This window comes from Sceloporus occidentalis, unplaced genomic scaffold (assembly GCF_023333645.1).
Source record: "Sceloporus occidentalis isolate IW3139 unplaced genomic scaffold, rSceOcc1.0.p SCAF_4, whole genome shotgun sequence".
In the NCBI taxonomy this organism is placed as follows: domain Eukaryota; kingdom Metazoa; phylum Chordata; class Lepidosauria; order Squamata; family Phrynosomatidae; genus Sceloporus; species Sceloporus occidentalis.
In genome coordinates, this window is record NW_028316984.1 from 10,143,481 (window position 1) to 10,168,441 (window position 24,961).

The 24,961-nt window shown below is 38.1% G+C and overlaps 1 protein-coding gene across 2 annotated transcripts in view; it reads left to right on the plus strand.

Moving 5' to 3' along the window:
• The window catches only part of MEIS1 (Meis homeobox 1), a 181,345-nt gene that overhangs the window by 138,895 nt on the left and 17,489 nt on the right, over positions 1 to 24,961 (plus strand). For both annotated transcript variants that reach the window (XM_089519207.1, XM_089519208.1), the window contains one exon: positions 11,026 to 11,102. In XM_089519207.1, the coding sequence (XP_089375333.1) occupies positions 11,026 to 11,102 (77 nt within the window). The remainder of the gene's footprint in view (positions 1 to 11,025; positions 11,103 to 24,961) is intronic.

Sequence of the window (24,961 nt, forward strand, 5' to 3'; positions counted from 1 at the left end):
AATCCTGGATAAGGGAGACTCGTAATAATGCATAAGAAATCATATTGTTCTGACTGGCACGTAGCAAGGAAGAAATATCAGTTAATCACTTCATTCCTTTATCTCCTGAAAGCAAGAAATGTGTATCAGCTCCCTGTTCTGTGTATAGCAATGGAGTCCTAGATATATGTGCGAAGCAGACTCATGGAACAGAGTTGTTCTGGTTATGGTGCCAACTTCCTGGAATGTCTTCAGCAAGGAGGCCTGCCGGTCCCCAGTGTTTAGAGATTTTAAGATGTTTGGTTGAAATTCAGCTTTTTATCAAGGTCTTTGCTGATGGCTGACCAGTGGTTCTATATTCCGTTTCCCTGATTCCTGTGTGCCCCCTTCCCTTTATTAATTTGCCTGCTGAGTTAATTGTTTTGTTGGGTCTGGATCTGCTTGTATTTGTCCGCAGCTCTTTGTATCTGTTATCATTCCCTGCACCTCCATGGCTATTACATTTAAAAGTTATTTAACTGTTAATGTTCACTGTGCTAATTTGTTTGGCCCAAAGGAACAGGACAGACGTTCTTAAAATAGATATATAAAACATGTACAGCATTAGGAAGTGTTCCTAAATGAGAAAGAAAGAAAGAAAGAAAGAAAGAAAGAAAGAAGATTTTTAGCACAAGCACAGAACTTTGTTTCTAGGGAAAATGAGGAAAGAAATGCTCAACACATATAATTCATGTCTTTGGATGTAATTTATAAAAGGCAATTATTGTGAGCTGTTGTAATTGTTTTTGAACATACAAGTTATTTTCATATGAGTGCAAAGTTAAACTTTGTGCCTTGATTGATTTTGTTTGACATACATGGCAATTGTCAGGATCAAACCAGAAGAATATAAAATGTTTCTCACTAACCTTTCTATAAAGTATTTTGTGTGTCTGAAAAAAGAGAGAGAGAGCAGCAAATAGATTTTAATTCTCTTTTCTTCTTTAGTTTTCCATCCAAATAATACTGAGAACTACAAAAGCAGGCTGAAATCTTGTGACTTTGCTTACTATGTTCCAAACATTTTTTGGCTGTTCTCCAGTGCCTACACTCTAGTTGTTCTTTTTGATTCCAGCATGTGCAGGGATGCAAGGACTCAGCTACTATAAATTCAAGCTATGTTCTTAGACTACACCATGCCCTGCTTTTGTAATGCAAATGGCAGACACAAAGTGTCTCTTTGATAATGTGCATTCAGGAGACAGAAAAGGTTTCACTCAAACAGTAAAAGTAATTCAGGAAGCTGAAAAGGGGGTAAGAAAGCATTATGATTTTTAAAACCTTCAGAAATGTATTATAGACCAACATAATTTTGACAGTTTAAATATACCAGATGCAGAAATGATGGTAACAATTGTGCCAGTCATTTTGGTTCGGGGGGGGGGGGGGGTGTTGGCTGGCTAAATAGTATTAAAAAATTCATTGATTGATAAAATAGTGTCATCCATATGTGAATAATTTTAATGTTTGAATGATTTAAATGAGTGCTTATATCAGTAAAGGTCAATTCATTCAATATTGTGGTGTGAGAGAAATAAAAGAAAAGTTGTTTAAAAATCAATATAGCCTTTTTTTAGTAAGGTGTATATATTCACGTCTTATTTGGGATTGAACAGGGGAAGATAACAAAACAGCTATCACAGATTAAATCTCTTATTGTACATCAAAGTTTGTTTCTGGTCTGTCCTCTAGGCATGCATTACATTTATTGTGGGCATGGCAGAACTCTAACAGAAAAAATACTACTACCTTTTTTCTTCAGATAAATTCATTCATGCAGCTGCACACTGCCTTGATGAAGCCTTGTTTTTCTGGGCTTTTTCCAGTCCATCTTATACCCATTTTAGTCCTTTAAAACTGCAATTTGAAGTGCTGATTCATAGAACATGAACTTAGCCTGATTTAACTTATCAGCAGCTTTCCTACGGAATAACTTGTAAATGTCCATGTAGCCATAATGATGTGGCATTCCAATGAACAATAGATTAGGCCTGGAAATGTTATTGACCCTTGGTTACCCACGTGGAATAGGTAATATGCCACTGTGCTGGAATATATACTTGCTGAAAAACTTTGTGAAAGGACTGCATTTGAAGAAATACTCTTGCAAAGGGCATAGTTAGGACATTGAACTGCTGCATTTTTACTCTTTGTTGTTCTGTTCATTCACAGAAGTTGAGGAGATGCAAGAATTCAAATACTGTTTCTGTCCAGTGGTTGCTCCATAAATCATAGTATTAAAAATTTAGAGTATGTCAATTGCACTTTTCTGTCCCTTTCGTTTTTGTTATTAATACTAAATGACTGCTGTGGTTCAGAGTGTTGTTCTAGTGGCCTGCCTCCTATTGGAGAATGGGAAGAGCCTTTGAGGTGCTGTAAGAGCAAATTGTACTGATATTCCAGAAATTAATGACTGTAACAGATCCCATTTCATTCCCTTCTATTCATGTGAAACTTAGAAGATAGGAAGAAAAGAGGCACATGTGTTGCTCTTTCTATTCCTTTAATCATGGCTAAGTTGTATCTTGGAACTCAGTTACTTCTGCACTCCACCAAAAGATCGTTGGGAAACATAGTTTTTCAAAAAAAAAAAAACCCCACCCTTTTAACTTGATTTATTTTGGCTGATATGAGGTAAAACTTTTCCACATTTGGGGGGTGACCCATTACATTTTAGGCTCATAGTTGGTGTACAAGCCAAAGCTGGTAAAAGACATTTCATGCCACAGAGGGTACTTGTGGCTCTGGTCTCAAAGATCACTGAGCACTGTCAGACTTCAGGGTTTCTTGAGTACAGAGACATATAGCTCATGAATTCCTGAAAACTTGCAACCCCACCCCATCAAGAGTCTGATGTCCCCCCCCCCTTTCTCTTCCTATACCAACTGGAGCAGTTTATTGCTCCATGTCACTAACTCACTGTTCTGTGTCACTAACTGACATGGGAGCGACAATCCTAATTGGAGTTGGGGAGGAACTAAAGTTTGGATTGCCCTTTCTTTACCACTAATGGCAATGATCTTGAACTGGATTGCTGGGGCAAGGGCAGAATTGAAGCCTCATCGTAAAGTTCTTGAATATCTCCACCACCATAATGCTTGAATGTACATGTATTAAGTGTGTACATGTGAGGCATCTGCACTGCCATCTGATAACCAGGTATGACAGTGAAAGGGTAGTGTTTTAGGGACGCTGCCTATATGGGTAGAAAAATCACAGTTGGCAATAACTTTGTCTTGTTTAGATTGATCCAATAACATCAAAAATCAACAAAACAGCTGGCCTTTTATTGGGTCAACCAAAATGTACAATATACATGTTGCATGCTTTTGAAGCTCCATTGGCTTCTTCATAAGGCAAGGTGTTAAAAACCATGCATATTGAAGATGTTAGTCCTAGGCAAACATGCAGTCATGCCTCTGTATTTGATGGGGTTGGGGTGCCCAGCCTTGTGTGGACTCTCTGGTTAATTCTCTCATTTACTCACTTGGGTGGGGAGGGAGAGGATAGCCCAATCTACCATTAGCTCTGATACACATGGAGAATCATACAGTCATAGAGCTGGAAGAGACCACAAGGGCCATCCAGTCCAACCCATTGCCATGCAGGAACTCACAATCAAAGCACACACACACTCCATGACAGATGGCCATCCAGCCTTTATTTAAAAACCTCCAAATAAAGCTGCCCATCTCTTTGGCTGCACTTGCCAGCAATGGACCACTTTACCCTGGTTGCTGCTGCTTCCTCCTCATCTAAGCCCAGCCATTCGATCAGCAGTGAGGAGGTAGATCAGGCTACCCCTCACCACTGCATGATTATGGAACAACTTCACCAGTGCTGTGGAGGAGGCACCGGCAACTGAGGTGAAGCACTCCACTGATGGCAGTCGCAGTGAAGGAGATGGGCAGCATCCGTCCTGTGTCTGTGCTTCAGAAGACATTTAAAAACTCACATTTTAAAAAAAACAAATCAATAATGGGTGTGGAGGAAACATGTAGACTTCACTCCCTTACTCATGATCACTCACTGTGATGCAAAGGAGGGAAGAGGATTGGATGAAGGAGACAACCAATGAAAGTGTAAGCTGGCAAGATTGACAGGTAAACAATAAGGCTATTGGTTGATAGATTTAGAAAGCTGAGAAGAAGAAAAAAGCACACCCTTCTTTTGTACCAATTTGAATTTGGATGTGGGAAGTGTGTGGCAGTCAGTTCAAGTTGAGTCTGGTTTATTTTAAGTAAGTGTGGCACTTAACAGGTCATTGTGGACCAAGAAAACATGCGGTGAAGCTGATTAGGTTTTTTTTGTCAGTGTAGACAACTCCAAAGACCAACCATACAAATCCGAACACTTTCCATGCCCTCAATTTCAGAGGCCAAATTAACCAGCCTTGCTGGAGATGTAACAGTTTGTATATGTATGTGCATTAAAGTCACCTGTCAATTTATGGCAACCTCCTGAATGTTATAGGGCTTTCTTAGGCAAGAAGTACTCAGAGGTGATTTTGCCAGTTCCTTCCTCTGAAATAGAGAATAGCACCAAATATTGGTTGGTGGTCTCCAATCCAAGTACTACCAGAGCTGATCTTGCTTTACTTCTAAGGTCAGACATAGTCTGGTACCTTTACACTATTTAGGTCTGGTGTACACTGTGGTTAATGCTAAACAGGGAAGCAGAAAAGGGAGAGGAAAAGAAGAAGAGAGTTCACAAAGCCCTCCAGATACCTTAACCATTGTGAAAAGATAGGTAACAGTAGACTACTTACCTACTGCTCTTCAAAGGCCATAGTCAAGTTGAACATAAAGGTGGGATATGATGAGATATAAAAGATAATGTAAGTGCCAGCTATTTAGGATGGCAGATATCAAATGTCTTGTTGTGTATGCGCAAAAAATAACTAATTCATATTTTGCTTGGACACAAATTCACTAAAATGGCATTAGGCCAGCTATCAGTTTCATCCTCTTCCTGAAATATGAGGATAGTAATGCTTAAAACTTCTGAAAGCAACATCCACTGTTAAAAATGGATACAAGCCTCCTGTCACTCATGTTTTTAAATAATGTGTAACGCTAAGCATTCTTATTAATATTGTTGTTGTTGTTGTTGTTAATTGGCCTCAAAATTTGCTCAACTCATGGCAGTCTTGTGGATGAGATCTCTTCAATACTCTGTCCTCAGTCTCTCTGCTCAGGTCCTGCAGGCTCAGTCCCATGGCCTCCTTCAATGAGTCCATCCACCTGGCCAAATGCATCTAAGGAAGTAGACTTTAGTCTATGAAAGCTTATGCTTATGCGTGTAAAGCATTGTGTAAATTTACAGCGCTTCATAAATAAAGGTTAATAATGATTATGCTGCCAACTTCTTTCTGCCAGTTAGTCTCAAAGGTGCTACAGGATCTCTCTACATACTCATTCTACAGACTAACACAGCTATATCTTCGAATTCTACCATCTGGCTTATGGTCTTCCTCCTGCCCTCTATCTTTCCTAGCATCATTGTTTTTCTAATGATTCATCCCTTCTCATTATTATAGCGGAAGTATTGACAGCCTCAGTTTGGTCATCTTGGCTTCCAGGGAGAGTTCAGGCTTGATTCATTCTAGAAACTATTTATTTGTCTTCTTGGCTGTCCACAGTATCCCCAGCAGACTTCTCCAGCACCACATCTCAAAAGAGTTGATTCTCTTTTTATTAGCTTGCTTCAATATCCAGCTCTCACATACATACACGATGATGGGAAATACAGTGGCAGATGATCGTCACAATGGATTCAGAATTATATTTTTATACTTTAGGTTCTTGTCTGGTTCTGTATAGCTGCTCTTCCCAATCCTAGTCTTGTTCTAATGTATTGATTGCAGTTGCCAGATCAATATTGGATCCAAGGTATGAAAACTCTTTGACTAATTCAGTTTTCTTACTATCTTGGATGAATTTATGTAGATCTTCCCCGGTCGTTATTTCTGTTTTCTTTATGTTCAGCATTATACCTACCTTGGCACTTTCTTCTTAAACCTTTCTCAGTAATTGTTCCAGGTCCTTGCTGTTTTCTGCTAGTAATATTGTGTCATCTGCATATCTTAGCTTGTTGATGTTCCTTCCTCCAATTTTCACTCCTTCTCCCTCTGAGTCCTCACCTGCTTTTTGTACTATATTTGAATAAATAGGGTAATAGTATGCAGCCTTGCCTGACCACTTTGCCAAATGGGAGAACCATTCTGTTTGTCCATATTCAGTTCTGATGGAAGACTCTTGTCCTGAGTACAGGCTACACATCAGGGCTATCAAATATAGTGCCACTCCCATTTCTTTGAGAGCATTCCACATCTTTTGGTGATCTATGCAGTCAACGGACTCGCTGTAATCAATAAAAAACATGCAGTAAGTGATTAATATTATTTATGATTAAAATGTCATACAGGTGAACATGTCTTAACTTTCATCATAGATAAGGCAAAAAATAATCTGCAATGGTCAGAAAATATTCTTTACCATCTAAAAATGGTTGACTAGTTTACAATATTGTGGAATAACCTCACTTTAATAGCTGGGTATGTTTGCATGTGCCTGATTTGCCTTAAATGTAACAGTAAAAACATATTTTAAAATGCATGCATTCTAAAACGCATTATTAACTTAATTACTTGATCAGTGATATAGCAGCAGTAGCAATAACATATTGCTTACATCCTTCAGAGACAGCCAGTGGCCTTGTTGGAGAGTAGCATGGTTGAACCCGGTGCCCAGATTCTTCTGTGAAGCACTTGGATCTGAATTTATTTTTTTGCCCACCAGTGATCTGAGCCATTTCCCCTTCCCCATCTGACTCTAGCTACGAAAAGTAAACTCTGTTCTTCCAATATACACATGCACTGGATTGATTCTAGGAAGGGAGCATATGCCTCACCATACATAATCACTGTTTTATGGCTTTCACTCATTTAAAGGTGTTAATGCAGATCAAATGGAAAACACTCCAGAAGAATAGCTTCAGCTACTGCTCTGCCCTATATGTGGTCCTAATCGTTAATTCTTATTGTGAGATCTAAAGGTAATTTTGTTTGCTCCTCTAATGTGTTACAGCTCTCCCAGAGGCTTGAGCATATCCTTTCTCAAATTCCCATCTTGATCAATTGTGTGCAAATAATTAAGCTTTTAAGAGATAATGGTATGAGGCTAATGTACACAACAAACGTAAAGATCTCAAGTCACTGTTTATTGAATGTTGGTTAAATCTCCTTTGATATCCCAAAGTGATCCTGGTGATAAGTATACCTCTTAGCTGAAATCAGAGCAGTTAATAACTGACTGATTTTAAAGAGGTTTTGTCCGTTTCCCCCAACACTATTTTTTTAAAGCATTAGATAAACTTAAAGAGAATGGCTAGTGCCAGATAGATTAAAAAGGCATGGTTGGCAATAGTGCATAAAGAATATCCTTAAAAAAAAAAGGTTACTAAAAATTGTAGGTTTTTTGGATTGTCACTTTTCCCCCCTTTTTGCAGTACAGTCTTTGCTATTGCTTGCAGTATGTGCTTTAGTAGCCCACATGGGGAGATGCAACAGGGATTTGAATGTTTTATTGTAGCTGAGCCACTGGCAGTCAATTTTTGTTGTTTGCTAATCCATAAGGATAATTTATTCTGTCTACAGAAAGTTGTAAGAAAAACTCACAGTGTTGAAACATACTGCCATTCAACCTCATTGTGAACTTTTGCTGGGAGAGATTATCTACATGAAGTAATGGCTGTCATGTGATTACAGCAATTATAGGTTTTTCATGAAACTGAACATTTATGCTACACTTAGCCAATAACCAGATGCAGTGGGGGGAGAAGGATCAGATGACTATAAGCACACCATGGTTTAAAATAATTTTGTTCTGATAGTTTTAAAGTACTTGGGCTTTTTGTGTTGTTTTTTTACAGTAGTGGTATTATTCTGATGGTTAATTTATTAGCTCTTGCTTGCTTGTAAAAAGTCCAGAACAATTGAAAATTGCTTGGTGGAGACAGCATTCTCAATCTCAGTAGCTTCAGGCTGTCTTGAAAAGACTTACTTCCTGCATGGAATTAGGCACAGATTGCTTAGTTATGTTAAGTCTGATCACATGCAAGGTGGCAAAGCAAAATGAGAGAGAGAAACAGTGTTCTTCAAACATCAGAGTAATAAATAGTTATGCCTAAGTAAATAAAGTGTTATTAGCTTGATATTTAAGCCTTTGAAAGCAACATACATGGTTGCTCAGTATTGTGGAAGAATATACACCCATTCCTAAGAGTCACAGCATCACTAGGAAGTACAGGTTGAACATCCTAATCTGAAATCCAAAAACTGAAACTTTTTCCCACCTGCCACTTGCTTCTGAGATAGTGGTTGTGGGGCTGCTGCTCCTTCATCTCTTAGATCTTCAGTCTCTCTCCAGCCTTCTGTCTTATGCACAACACAACCAGAACGAACAAGATGCAAGGCTGGAGAGAGATGCAACTGGAGAGGCAAAGATCTGTGAAATGGCACAAGGTGTGGCTGCTTCTCTCTCCAGCCTCGCAAATACAAAAAGGTAAAGGTAAAGGTATTCCCCGTTGACAAGATTGTCATGTTGTGTCCGACCAAAGGGAGTGATGCTCATCTCTGTTACTAAGCCAAAGTGCCAATGTTGTAGGAGACTACTGTACAATGTGGCCAGCATGATAGCGCAGTACACTGTTTACCTTCCCACCGTAGTGATGCCTATTTATCTTCTTGCATTTGCATACTTTCAAACTGCTAGGTTGGCAGAAGCTGGGACTAGTGATGGGAGCTCATCATGTGGCATCTGGGCCTCAAATTGCCAACCTGCTGATCTGGCAATCAATAGAGTCAGCATCTTAACCACTTGAGCCACCACATTATGTATATACTGAGCATCCCTAATCCAAAAATACAAAATACTCTGAAAAAATCCAAAACATGAAACATTTCTGGTCCCAAGCATTTTGGATAAAGGATACTCAACCTATCATTGGATGGGTACAGTGACTGGCATCATGTTGTAAGATCACAACCTGTTGCAGTCCCTTACCTTGACTGATTATTTTGGAAGGCTGCATTGATGTTGCTTGGATGGATTTGCACTGCTGTGCTAGAGGCAAGTACCATAACCTGCAATATCATACAAAACTGTTTTACAGAAGTGAAATAGGTAGTGATGAAGACGATGGTAGAAGAGAGACTGAGGAATTTGTCACAGTTGTAGAATCCTAGGCATCTCAGGCACCTGATTCTGTTGGCATATCCCCAGGTTGGGGACAAAGGAATTCAGTGTCACACCCAGCCTAAATAAATGACTTTCCTCATTTGCTTTGCATAGTTAATACCGTTGAACCTACACAGCTTTGGTAGTGCTCCTGTTAGTTATACGTTAACATATGGTCAGCCCTCCCTATCCACAGATTCTTTATCCATGGATTCAAGCATCCCTGGCTTGAAAATATTCCCCAAAGATATAAACAAAGCAAACCTTGATTTTGTCATTTGATATAAGGGACACCATTTCACTGTGCCATTGTATTTAGTGGTACTTGAACATCCACTGATTTTGGTATCCACAGGGGGTGGGGTAGGGGGTGTTCCTGGAACCAAATTGCGGTGGGTACCAAGGACTCACTGTACATAGATTGTTGGGGGCACTGGCCTGGAGATATTGACAGGCATGACTGAAATGTATGTTGGTGTTTTGTAAACTAAAAGATCTTCCAAAAGCAATGATGATCAAGAAATTATCACAATAATGGGATTGTGTGTAAGCAGTTAAGCATTACTTTATAGCAACACTAAAGATCAAAACTATAGGGCAAACAAAACTACCACACATTCAGTGAGAAATGACTACATATTAATGTTATTTCAATAAAAATAGACATGCTGTTTAAACTGCTGCTAATGTTGCTGCATATGTTCAGCAGGATTTAGTTAAATTAGAACTGTCAGTTAAACTACCATCTTTTTTAAAATTTTATAATTTTCAGATAACCTTTCCTAAAACCTGAAAAGTACATTCAACCACATCTCCCTTTTCCCAGATACCCTGTTTGCAGAGTCATGTAGTAGTACTGCAGTTTTTGGATTCCTCTTGAAAGTAAATTCCAAAGCAGAATCAGTTCTAGGTTTTGGTAGGCCCTTGGTTAAGAAGCCATATTGATGAACAAGGCTCCCTTGTTCATCAATATGTGGAAAAGATGGTGGTGTCCCTGACTATGTATAGCTACAGCAAACCTCAAAACATTGGAAGTGAGGAAAATACTCTTGTTTCAAGGCAGCATCTCTCATTTACTTACCACACTTGGTGAAATCTATATTTTTTGCTACTAAGCATGCATAGAAGATCACCCCACTAGTGTGTAGGCTCAGTAGTGGACTCCTCAGTAGCATTTACCTTGCCTGCTGCTGCTACTCATGATGTACCAAACTTAAGTGTGGCTTCACAGTGTCATTTTCAGCACCAGTTATGCAATTATGTGGAGAAATGTATCATATGAACCAGTGTACAATACCTGTGTACACAATACACTACTAGTTCACAGTCCATGGCAATTCAGAAAATTACAGGGAATACAGAATTTTCTATTAACCCAATTAATACTTGATAAGTTTATGGGATTCTTTAATACTGTGGAAGATGCAGAAAATGATAGCATGCATGATTCTCTCAAACAAGAGTTTAAAAAATAGCATTGCTGTAACAACTGCCTTTCCTTAGTAGCAAAGTACTTGCTTGTATCTTAAGCAGCTCTTTCTACACTTCACTAATCATTATAATTGGCTTGTCTTTTACTGCCATTAATTATATGATGTAGTAGCCCATTAATAATTATGTGAGTGCCACACCTCAGCATTTTCATCTTTAATTATAGATACTGCACTTTTATGATTCCACAAAATGGCTGGTAAAACTATTATTTTTTTTATAGAAACACACTTATATAGTATATAATATAATGTACATTTACTTTGGTGTCTTACAGCATCCTTACCCTTCAGAAGAACAGAAGAAGCAGTTGGCACAAGACACAGGACTCACAATACTTCAAGTGAACAATTGGTAAGTAATTGTACTTTAATGTTTACACACAATCAGTATTCAGCCTCTGGCAACCTCAGCTAATGATTTGCATTATGATAATGCATCCCTTCAGCAGCCTTTCTTTGCTACTTTATGGTGGTAAAACCAGCTTAATTTAGTGAATGCTTTCTGTTATGAGAATTAGTTATTGTACTCCTGAAGAATTATAGATATTTGCTTTCCCATATCTTGAGAAATTGTTAGATTTCAGTGCGCAGGTATTTGTGTGTTGTTTTCCCAAGGTTAAGTAGTTAGATTTCAGTGCATTAAGTACTTGTGCAGTTGGCTTGAATGTATCTGTTTTAGGACATCTTTCAAGAAATCAGTTTCTCAGCAGCCAGGAAATTATAAATAGATTAACCATGTAGGTCTTTATTTCAGTTTTCAGTTTCATTTGTGTTAAACCATTATTCGCAAAACTGCAATCCAGCCTGTGAGCTGCTTAAATCCCATTAAAGTAACTATAAATTAAGCAATCTGAGCACAGGATTACATCTGTGATTGAGAAAGCTGGTTCTGAAATTATTGTATAGTACTCATTTAACAGGGAGAAAACTAAAACCAGTCTGTCCAAAATCTGTGTTGAGGAGAATGGACATACACGTAAAATTAGTCTGCTTTTAAAATATTAAGCCTTCTCTGCTTCTGATTATGTGGGTCCTAAGTTAGCCTTCCCTCTATCATTATAAGACTTTTTCAAAATGATTTAAGGTATTGCCATTTGTTCTTGTACTGAAATGCAGGTTTTGTATGGTATGCCAGGACAAGGCTTGTATCTGTGGCATATTGAAATCTAATGCTGTGTAAAATTAAGTGTATCTAATTAATTGTCCTAATATTTTTAAATTAGTGTTTACGATGTAGAAACCTTATCCTCTTTGAAGTAATATCCAGAAAATGTCCAAGGCAAGCTCAAAGCAGAGTGAAACCATTTTTTTTGGGGGGGGGGGTTGGGAGTGGAAGAGGGTCAGTTTCTAGACAAAGGTATTTCTGTTTTTATTCAGTAAATGTCAGAGATTAATATTTCCAAGGCTTTGATTACAAGGCCTAATCCATTTTAGTGAATAAATTTGGTTTTGATGCTTTGGTGTACTTGTATTAAAGAACCTTTTTCAGTTAGCGTGACTAGAGACTGATGGGAATGGTTTCAGATATATTAAACCCCATTACAGAAAATGTAATTTCTGTCAATATAATCCCATGTATTCTTCAATTTAGTACTTTGGAGATAACAAGCTACTTACAATATATTTGCCTTCAGAGGATTAATTCACAAACTGCGCTATCTGTGAGACACAGACGGACTCACATAATCATAGCTTGTAAGGTTATCAATTTCTGTGACCTTACAGCAGACTTGGGAGATCCATTTGTTGTAACCTTTTAAATATGTTGAATAATGAAATCACAGAATTCTTTGTTGAATTGTACTTCCACGTACTTATTTTTAAGACTACATTGAAAACCCATTCCCAAATAATAAAGTATTACATGTTAATCAGTAATAAGAACATCAGAATATAATACTCATTGGGACACCTTGTTTGCAGGAAAATGTAAATATGTATCGGTATGTAATTTCTGATACTACAAGAACCATAATTGCAACCCTCCCCTCTTAGCCAAAATAGTTTCTAATCCAGACAAGGTTACTTTAACCTCCCATTTATTTAAGTAGGAGTATTAATTACATGCTTAAATCTCTTTCACTGAAATCAATAGAATATAAAATGGTTACACTAGCTGAATCATGACCCATAGTGGTCAAACGTAGGTATAATAGAAACATCTCAGGAATATTTAAATGATACTGCTGAGATTTTTCAGCAGGGGTGGGATATTTTGAACTTCTGTGCCTAGAAGTCCTAACTGTCACAGCTAGAGGATTATGGAGACTGTGGTTCAAAAGACCAGGAGGGCCAGAGGCTCCCACTCTCTTTTGTAGAATAATTGAGAAAATGGGCTTTCTAAAGAAATAAGGTGATGGAATTGTACCGCTAATACTGTTATAGGCATGCTTCTATAAGAATGTTTGTGGAAGTTTATGATGTGGTGCTATAATAGGTTCTGTCACAGTTGTTTCCTTCTGCTCACACTTCTGTGGGTTTGCATTCACTGTTGTCTGGCTCTGCTCTGTTACTAGATGAGAAAGTCTTTCTGCAAGTGGATACTCGTACTGGTAGCTGTCTGTGAATCATCCAACTCTGTATCTTTTAGCCGACTTACTAGTAAACTCTTTGAAAGCAAGTTCTCAAACATGTTCCTTTTTGTCAGATGACGTTATTAGTTTTGTTCAGTTTAGGTTTTTGGGCTGCTCTTTTATTTTTCCTTTCAATTTTGCTGCTGTTATTTTTGCTAGGTGTTGTATTTTTTTAATCCCCTCTATTAGCAGCCATACAAAAGAGGTTGTTTTGTTTTGAAAGAGTGGGCTACACTCTCTTAAAGAAATATATCAGGAATGTTTATCGGCTTTAAAAACTAAAAGCGAGAGAACAGGGAGGTACAGTGGACCCTTGTTATACGCTGGGGTTTGGTTCTATGATTCCCCCGTGGATAACAAAATCTGTGGATGCTCATGTCCCATTTAATATAAAGACATAACAAAATGGTGTCCCATATAAAAAAATGGAAAAACAAAGTTTGATATTTGAAGTTTATACTTTTTCTGAGTATACGAAGGGCTGACTGTAGAATAGCAAAAGCTGGTAAGTTCATTAAAATTTCAAGAGAGTCAAGGCACTTGCAACAAAGTGGCTTCAGGAGGTGTGTAGCTCATGGTGCAACAGAACACAGTAGTTTCTGTTAGAGTATTGTTTCAATATTTCCTTGTCCTTTTTCAAATGATACAGTTTTGTTATACTGAGCAGGCTAGGATGATCTAGAAATATAATCTACTTTAATTCACTTGTATAAGCTGTATTAGATGATATGAACGTATATTAGATGATGCACAACATAGTATAACCCCTGTATCCATGGGACCGATACCTGCAGTTTCACTTACCCACCTTTGAAAAAATACATTCTGTCTAGCATTTTCTATGTCCTCCAACATGATTCTATAGTATGTTTCCAGCAGAAGCTGACTATAGAGTTGCATTGGATGACCTAGAAATGCCTATCTCTAAGTCCTCCAGTATGATTCTATGGGCAACTTCCTCTGGAAGTTAATTGTTTCAATAGAGTTTGCTATTACAAGGACCCTTGTTATACGCTGGGGTTTGGTTCCAAGATCCCCCATGGATAACAAAATAAGTGACAATTCAGGGCACCTTTTTTAGTGACAGGTAAAATATGAGTCTTATTTTCTTAGCTCACTCTTCTATCTTTTCTGTTAGATTTGAGCGGACATATACTGAGTTGTGAATCTGTGAAATAACATGAATACTTTTATGAGCAATCAAAGTTACAGTAAATACAAGTATGTGGTCGTAAATGTTAAAAACCTTTCCAAATTATCCTCTCCAACTTGAGCAATCAAAAATCAATCAGGGATCATCATGTTTAAAGGGCTGGTCTGCTTTTTTCTCATGCTCAAGCATGATTTAATAGTGCCCTTACAGATGTTGTTTAAACATTTAGCTGTGGGCTGTTTTCCCAATATAGTAAAATATGGGGAAAGTACAGGGGGGGGGGGGAAATAAATAAAAGCCAACAGGCAAATGGAGAAAACAGTGCATGATGATATATAAAAAAACCAGTTCAGTACTGTATAATGCTGCATCATGTTTGTTCAGCTAGACGAAATCTGAAAACACTCAAATCAATGAATCAAATGCCTTGCAAGGGAATAATCTTTAATATATGGAAGGAGCCCACAAGTCAAACAGAAAGGCTTATTCAGAATAAATAATTACATTATTTTAAAAATGTTGGGCACACACACACCTCTGCCAAGTAAAGTACTTCTAACATGTTATTTAATTCATCGTGCATCTTTGAGATCAGTAAAATTTATAGGTTTTTAATTTTGGATGAATTATGCCCATTCCCATATACATGTTAACTTTGGTCTTCTAAATGCACATAATGTAACCGTTACAAACTGATTTTAACATTTGTATTTTCAATACATCTTAGCTGATTGTAATGTCTTTCATCTTCAGTGTCCAATTGTGATACTGTACTCATTTTACATCTGTGGTCTATTTTTCTCCTAACTGGAAACAATTAGTAGTTTGTAGGTTAAAAGTACAGAGTTATCATCCCTGCCCACAATAATTAAAGTTAGGCAAAAGTACTATATTCAGCTTGTGTGTTATTTAAATAGTTGTCGGATGTTACTAAATAATTACATTAAATTAAATTATGGTAGAAAGCTCAACAAGCTGTTTGCAGGAGAGTGACTTCTTCTGAAAGGCAAAAGAAACTATGAAGGCTGCTTATGTGTACACTCTCCACCCATAGTGATTCTTCCCTGGAAAGAATACACATTTGTGAACATACACTAATCTATTTAGATTTATAGACAAGTAATTGGAAACCGTGCTTGAATAGATATATTTTGCACTTTTCTCTTTCCTTTCCTATGACTCATCATCTTTAAATCAGGCTTATGCTGGACAGTGAACACCTTCAAGTAATGGCTTGTCAGGGGTCAGGCTTCTAACAAGCCTTTGAACAGAGAAGTGTCTGTTTTTTTAGGATGACATGGCCAGCCTGGCTCTCAGGGGGAGCTTTAGATAGTGATGATCTAGAACAGCGCTTCTCGAGCAATTTCATGTGGAAGACCAACCATTCCCCGCTCCAAAGCATTCCAGGGACTGGGTCCACATTTGTGCCATATAACTGTACTATTTGCATAGTTTACTGGAAATGAGTTGTGGACTGGCAACCAATGAGTTACAAAATGGGACTGGCTTCAGGACCATCACATTAAGTAGCACTGTTCTAGAATAAGATGCATAAACACTGACATGTTTGTGCATCCTGCTCAAGAAAGGTGAATTTAAAATGATTACATTGTGTATATATTTTGGTTACAAGGCAGTAGGACTAAGAAAATATTAGTATAGTTATGAGAGGAATCCTAAAAATGACATGTTGTTGTTATGTGCCTTCAAATCAACTCTGACTTATGGCATTCCTCTCTTAGGTTTTTTTCTCTCCTTACCACATGACATTATAGCTACAGGAGATGGTTTGAAAAGTACATTTTTTCTAGCTGGAAAAATCCATTCAACAAAAGTCACACTTTTACAACCATCTCCCACAGTAACAGAACTGAAGCACCACAGTTCCATGTGATAAGGCACAGAGCAAGCCACTACTCTCCGGCTTCCCTTTCTTCTTTGTTTTCTTGCGTGATGAGGCTCTTTGAACCCTGATTTACCAGAGTCCTAGTCCAACATTCAAACCAATACACAACACTGGCTTTCTGCTTGAGTGACATACACTGGAGTGATCCTGGATTATAACTGCATATGCACTTCAGGGAGCATTTCACAGTGGGGTTTCCATTGATCCTTGCATCACGCTCCTTGCTACAGCTGTGAAACAGGAGGCAGGGAGTTCATGAGTGCAGCTTGATCCCCCTGGCTACTGGATTGCTAAAGTGAAACCAGACATGTTTCAGATGCCCCCACATACAGTATCAGCGAAGGAGTAGATTTACAGCAGAGGTGGAGACTTCCCAGGGCGTGCAAAGGAATGGCTGGAACACCCCTAAGTGCACCCCCACAGCCAGTCAGAACAGAGGAGGGATGCAGATTGACCTGGGAGCCACCACCACCCCAGCTGCTGTTGCACGTCCAGGGATAAAGTGAGGGCAACGGAGCCTTACGTTCCATAAATGTGCTTACTTGATCTTAGTGTCAAGGTGCTTGACACATTATGGGACTATAAAACAGTGTTGGGCAACTTGCACAGGGAGTATATTTGCTCCCTGCATCTGCTCAGCAGGTCACATAGTTTGTTTCAGCATGTCCAAAGTACTGAGACATAATTCCAGACACCTTTTTGGCTGACTTTTTCCTTTGAGGTTTTTTGGGGGGAGAGAGATTTGGGAGATTCTGGAGGGCTAAGACAGGAAAACTGTTACATTTTCAGGTGATTTCGGTAACATTTAGTTGGTTTGGGGCCAAAATAATCAGACTGGGGGGAAAATTAGGAGGGTTGGAGACTTCTTGGGAGCTTCAAGGGCCACATGTAGGGATTCCAAGGGCTGCACTTTGTCCACCCCTTGTATAAGATGTATTTTGTTTGTACAGTACCAGTCTTTTTTTGTTGTTGTTCAGTACAAGGCAGTCAATGGAGGAACATAAGAGAGAGCATTATGGGTATCCCAGACAACACAGAAGCATTGTTGAACAAACTTTTAAATAATCAGCATGAAAGCTCTATAAGCTGGGCATAAACATGTGACTTTATTCACAAACACTAAATGTGAGGCCAATTTCTTTCCAGACAGGAATACCTGTCTAAGATGGAACACAGTTATCACTCTCTTCTGAATTTCTTAAGTCTGTTATTTTCATACTTGATAAGGAATTTGAATCAGTTGCTCTATACTTAAAATTTCATTATAAAATTGTAATTAATGCATGGATATGAAAATTTAGAGTAGCCATTGAGCAGTATGTTTTATATTAGCAATGAGAAGATAACTAATTTCAGCCTGCAAACAACTGTTGATATGCACTTATATATAATTGTTGATATACACTTACATACAGTATATAAAAAGAAAGATCTTTCTTTAAATTAATGTACATCAACATTATAGAAATTATTAGACTAATAGGGATCATTCTTTGATCCAAGTGTATAAAGAAGGAGAGTGCATACATATTATTTGTAAGAGAAGGAAAACTTTAAATGTTGCTTTGTGCCTTTAAGCCATTACCATCTTATGGTGACCTGAACCCCAAGCTATTTTTCCATTCAGCATTTTGTTTCTATAATGAAAATTGCCTTTGTTTAAAAAACAAAACAAAACAGATAAGACAAACATAAACAGGAATTATATCGCAGGGGGGCTGGTGGTGAAGAATTACACTCAAAAGCCAAGGTTTTGGGTTATTCTTACAAAATCTCTCCTATGAATATTTTCAAATTATTTGCCTCATTTGGCATTTTCTTGCTTCCAGAGACCTGATCTCTACCTATTTTGAGCCAATAGTTATTGAGAGCAGCATGTAGTGATTAGCCATTGAGAACTGAAATGCCAACAAACCGAGGACTCTTCCCCCAGAGAGCCTCTCTCTCACTTACATCATAAACTTGCTTCAGGCTGAGCCTACATAAAAGGAACTGCATTTTGAGTGGTTAAAAAGTCAGCTTGAAATATTAAAAATGGGGCAAATGTTGCCTCCTTGCTGGATAAAACAATTTTCTCTTCGTAGGAATGAAATGGGGCCAGAGGCATGTTGGAAGGAAGAGCACTTGACAGTGTACATTTTGCTCAACCAAGACCTATACTGTTTACATATTGTATACCCAAAACCTGTTATTTGTTTAAATATAAAATTGAAAGTAACATTACTTTTCCTGATGAACAGATAATATATAACAGTAAGATGAAATATGTTTTTGCCTGAAATATAGGCACTCCTAACAACATGATCCTTGATCTCCTATATTTCACATTTTGTTTTACAGTAATTATATAATATATATGTATCTCATATATATATTACTGTATATATAAAACAAAATGTGAAATGTGGAAGATCAGTGTTTTGTGGGTGGGTGTGCCAAAGTTCAAAATCACAATCTGGGGTCTTGTTGCACAAGTGGCTGAATAAAATAAAGAACAAACAATTCTTTAGCTTATTTGCTAATTAGCTTACTTGCTGTTCACCGCTATGATCTCTGGAATAGCGGTATATAAATAAAACAAATTATTATTATTATTATTATTTATTTTATGTACTGTAAGCATTTATACCCTGCCATTTACCCCCAAATGCTCCTTGAACACATTATGAAAACAGTCAGCCCTCCATATCCACGGATTCTGTATCCACAAATTCAACCATCCACAGCTTGAAAATACTTTAAGAATACTGTACACAAATTCTAAAATTCAAACCATGCATTAACCATTTGATATATGGGACAACATTTTACTATACAAACACAACAGGAGGGTTTCACAAACAACACAAGAATAAAATAGAAGGGGGCAACAGACAATGCACTGGATTGTGATATATCAAGGGAATAATATGTCCATGGAATAATTTACAGTAACCACATAGTTGTAATTCTGAAAAACACTGAAAACTCATACAAGGTTTTGTAGAGAGCAGTGCATCCCAAAATATTTCTTTAGACCCTGACAAACTTTGTTGCAGTGAAAAGGCTTCTGTTAGTGGAGGCTGGCAGGAAGTTCCATAATTGATAAATTAGTACTTTCTCTGATCTTCCCAACTCTGATGCCAAGATTTCGTACCATGGACAGTAATAAAAGACAGTAGGAAAGGATTTTCTAAACTTGAACATGTTAATACTCACCATTAAAATTAGGGCCACATAACACCAAATAGATGGTGTTGGCCAAATCAATATGAACGTTAAATATCCGAAATTGTAGCAGAAGGTACAAAACAAATAATGAAATTTTAGTGCATAGAAATTTGGCCCCAGCTTGTGCATGTTTATATTTAGCAAGGGATTCTGCCTTTTACATTGTGCATGTAATTGTTTATTGTTAACATGCAAGATATTAGTATACAAGAGATCATGAGCTGTAGTGGTTTGAGTATCAGACTAAGACCCTGGAGACCAGGATTTGATTCCCCATTGGCCATGGAAACCCATTGGTAGACCTTGCGCAAGTCACACACTCTCAAACCCAGAAAATCCCAGTTTGCCTTAGAGTCACTGTATGTCAGAAACAACTTGAAGGCACACAACAACAACAAGATTATTTTGCAAATACACACAAAACCAAAAAAGAAATAGGAAATAAATAAAAATAAAACCAATTCATGCTAACATTAAGAAGGATAAAAGAACCTTAAGTCAATAGATTAATTGCACAGGCTATCTGAAAATTATCTTGATAGAAATGTGTGACACATCCACAAGTAGGCAGGACAGAGCTGCAAGATCTTCAGACCACTGAGTGGTAGTGAATGTTTGTCTTTCCAAACATGGACTTCTTCAGACAGACAAAAAGGACAGGAGCATAGCGTGATGCTCCCATCAATGTTGCACGATTTGGCAAAGATTTTCAGATGACGTTGTGTGACATCATGATAATCCTGCCATTATCCCATGAATAAAGATGGGTTTTCCAGTGTCTTTTCACTCATGAGACTTTCCCATCCTTTTTGCCCATCTGAAAAAGTCCTATGTATAAGAGACCCTTATTGCATGAGAAAAAATGCAGAGTCAGTAAGAGAGAGAGAGAGAGAGAGAGAAGTGGGATTTCCCTTACTTCCTTACCTCTACACATGCCATCAAAGCATTTCCATTCTCCTGCCGAGGGAGACTGTCATAAAAACATGTCTTTTTGCCATGCTGGAAAAAATCCATTTGGCAAAAGTCATGCTTTTATTACTCCTTCCCTTGCAGAAAGCCACGGAGAAAGCCACTTCTCTCTCACTGTGTCTTGGCTTTCTTTTGTGATACAGTAAAGCTCTTAAGGGCTTGAGCAGATGGGCCAGGAAAGCACAGACCAAGCCTGTGCTTTCCCTGTGTCAGCACAGTGATGGCAGCTATTCACACACCCATCCTTGCACCGACTCTGGGCCCAGGACCAGAGCGCTACTCCTTACCTTGCTGGCTGTCAATTCGACTGAGAAGCCCCCCAGTCCCCACGTCTGATGCAGAAACAAGGCATCTGGCTGCACTCATGTGGCCAGGCAGTTTTGTTTCCATGTCAGAACAAAGCAGCAACTGGAGGCTTCTCAGTAGGATTGAGGGCTGGCAAGGTAAGGAGCACAGGCTGTTTGAACAGCACAGTTTTGCTGCAGAGATACTTAGAAACTCTGCACAAAACCAGGTGTTAATTATCCTGAAGGGTCAGGCCAGATCCTCCAGATCCATGCTTGGATGGGCAGGATTGGGCCTGCTCTGCTTCTGCTCCTGCTCCAGGGGTTTTGGCCTGTGTCATCTGATTTAGATGACGTGAGGCCAGCCGGGGAAGCAAGGCCTTTCAGCCCATGTGGACAACCCCTAAATCTGTTTGCAACAGTATAAGAGTCGAGACTTCCCCTTTTGGACTCCATATAACTTAGCACTATATGAAACCAACTTGAAAACATTGCATATCATCTAATTGTCCAAGTTTGGCATGAATAGTTCTGATTTTTTTCAGCTGCTTTTAAAATGTTCTAGATTCTTCTTCCTCTTTCTGCTATCCACCTTTGCCTTTTGCTTACTCTAATTGATGCAAACTGAGTTTAGAGTGAAAAGCATAACTCAATTAATTCAGCAGCAGTGGAAGAGAAAAAGAGGGTCCTTCCCAGCTGGCTCAGGCAAAAAGCAAACTGCTGCCACTTCTCTTAGCTCCTTCCTCATAAATTCCTTTTACAGTTGGCCCTCTCTAATCATGGATTCTTTATCCACTGATTTAAGGATCCACAGCTTGAAAATATTCCTCCAAAAAGTATATAAATTCCAAAAAACAAACCTTGATTTTGCCATTTTATGTAAGGAACACCATTTTACTATCCATTGTATTTAATGGGAATTGAACATCCAAGGAATTTGGTACCCACAGGGTGTGTGTGTGGAACTAAATCCCAGAAAATTCTAGGGGCCCACTATATTATCATAACCACATTCTGATATTGCTTGACTACAATTATCTCAGTTTTCATCTGAGAGTATTGAGAGTATGGCTTTGCCTCTTTCCACTACAGTTCTCAGAGCTCTCTAGCTTTCCTAGCTGGGGTGGCTGGAGAACTCTGGGAGTTAGTATTTTTGTTTGTTTGTTTCCAAATTGTGTAATAAACACCTGTGTGTATCAAAGAGCTGTCTAAGATAAAGACAATTTAAATAATAGATTTCTACTTCTACTGTGTTAAGACTCCCTTTAACTCTTAGTAAAGTTTCAAAAAAAGAAAAGAAAAATACTACTTCTTAAGTACAGTTGTTCTTCTTTACACAGTACTTCCATTTCCAGTTGTCTTCTTCTGCAATATCCATTTTACCATCATTTTTGCTATGGGTCCCTTTGAACAAGCCTGCATACAGGTTTTGAAGGAATGGTGAACTCTCTAATCTGTTCATTATTATGGTAACATATGGTACTGTAGGTGATGACCTCAGTAATACTTATAGATTGGCTCAAGCAGGACATTCACAGATCACCATGTTTCAAAGCCTCCAACATAATGGTCTCTAATCTCCAATTCATTCTGATTGGGATTCTTTGCATAATTTTAGCAGCCTGTTTTAAATTTTGGATTTAATTACCCATACCTCATCTCTATACCAAGGCTGTGCTTCTTAATTAAATATTGCATTCAGGTCAAAAGCAAAGAGCTGGAAAATGTTGAAGAATGAAGAAATTACCAGTTCAGCACCATGTCAAAGAAAAGTTTAGACATGGAGTACTAAAAGAGCTAAATGCACTTGGTTTTCCAGGAAAGAGCTAAAGGTCCAAGATGTTTCAGAGTGTCTTATACCCTGGCCATTAGGATATGTCTGCTGTCTCCCAGCTTCCCAGTTTCTTCTGGTTGGGTTGTATTATTATTATTATTATTATTATTATTATTATTATTATTCAGGAATGGTGGGGAAGAATACTGTCACTTGCAGCCCTCCAAACACACATCAGTGTGCAAAATTAAATGCTGCAGAAAATGCTTCCCTCACTACTGGTCCATTTCCAGGCAGAATTCCAAGTGCTGCTTATGATCATACATGCCTTTGGTCCAAAATATCTAAAATACTATATCTCCATATATGAGCCAGCCTGAGGTTTAGGACCTTCAGGGAAGGGCTTTCTCTTGGTTCCACCACTATCGCAGGCATGTTTGGTGTGGACACAGGAGAGATCCTTCTTAATGACTGCTCCCTGTCTATGGAACTCCCTACTACAGGAGTTTAGCCCCATCCCTCCTCTTTTCCCATATGCAAATGAAGACCTATTTATTTGGGGGGGGGGGGGATTTGATTAATTTTAAATCATATGACAGAACTATGTCGAAAGTGGTTTGCTGTATGTGCTGACTTGTATGTCTTTGATTATGTTTTAAATTTAACTTTCTGCTTTTAATAATACTCCTTAATTTTTTAAAACTTTTGCAATGTAACATTTCTATTGTAAATTATTATAAACTATTGTAAATTATTGTAAAATTATTGGATCCCATGGAGGGAGAAAGGTGGAATATAAATTCAATAAGCAAACAAATAATTATAGTAGAAACATATCCAGTTTAACATGAAAGACTGAGCACTCAATAATGTAAGACTGACTATACAAATTACCATTCACCATGTTGAACTGAGACACAGTACCATTCGTTTTATCCACAAAATAGGCTGCAGTCTTGTGATCCGAGGATATAGCTCATCCTAAGGGCAGAGGCAGACTGAATTCTAGGCTATTCGCTGCTAGAAAGGTTCTCTTGGGTGACAAATTGCAGATGTACTTGAAGTTATGAAGGGCTTTCTCTGCCACTATAATCTCATTGGTACACCCGTTGCTATCTGTGCTTTTCAGCCCAGGTCCATTGTCCCTGTCCTTCAGTATCCCACTCATCTTTTATCCAGCTAAATGCCTTTGCAATCCAGGGATTCTTTTCACATTGAAGCAGCAGGAAAGGAAGGCTTGTTGGAAGCCTATTAAGGCATAAGGCAGAGTGGTGTTTTTAACCATTTATATTTATATAAGATCCCTGAGAACTGAGGTGTTAATTTTTATAATCTAAGGGCCCTTGGAGCTGTTTAATAAAGGTAGCCCATGCAATATTTAGTTTTGGTTTTGCCTTTGGCTGAATAACACACACACACAAATCTAATAGGACCTGCAGCTGCACAAACCATATAGAGATGATATTGCTTAATGCATAAGAGACTGAGATACAAATCAAGGTAATCCAAGATTCAAAGTTTATACCTACCACAAATTTACCATTGACTTCAGGTCATTCCCTTCACGCTCAACCTCAATTCTGCCTGTCCAATATGGATTTAATAATATTGATACACCTTGTCGGGTTGTTATAAGCATTATATCTGAAGAATAAATGTGAAGTCCTCTGAAACGTATATTAGTGCTTATTATTCTTACTGTTATTGTTTTTAACAAAACATTTGCATGTCTGCTTGGACACATAGACACAGAAGCACACACTTGCAAAATCAACTCTGTAATATAAAATGTTCCAAATCAACCCTGGAATGTTCATAGAATGAAATACTGAATGTTGTCAAAGGATGTTACTTGTTCTGCAACTGCTCACGGAAAGTAATATGAAAGCTCTTTATAGTACTTGAATTAACTTATAGAAATTCAATAGAACAGTTGCTGGATCTGTGCAAAGTATTGGAACTCTATTATGAACTAAGAAAATTATAAATTAATTAATAAAATGAAGGTAGCAGCTATCCTCAGATAGCTAAGAGATGCACACTACAGCTAAAATGATATTGTTGGCACTGGTTTCCAGGGACATGGTCTGCATATTTATCTATGATTTTCCTGTTACCTCATATCATAGCCAACAAGTAAGAATAATCATTAAGACTATGGAAAACTATGGCTAACAACAACTGCCAACCAGTTTTCAGTATTACAGAATAGGCCACCATGTTTAGAATAAAAATTTTCAGGGGGCACATATAAGCCTTGCCCCTAAGTCTCCATGTTCTTCACACAATTCTAGAAAGCATTTCAAAGAATGTCTTTTGGAAGAGGCCTAGATACCCTTTGC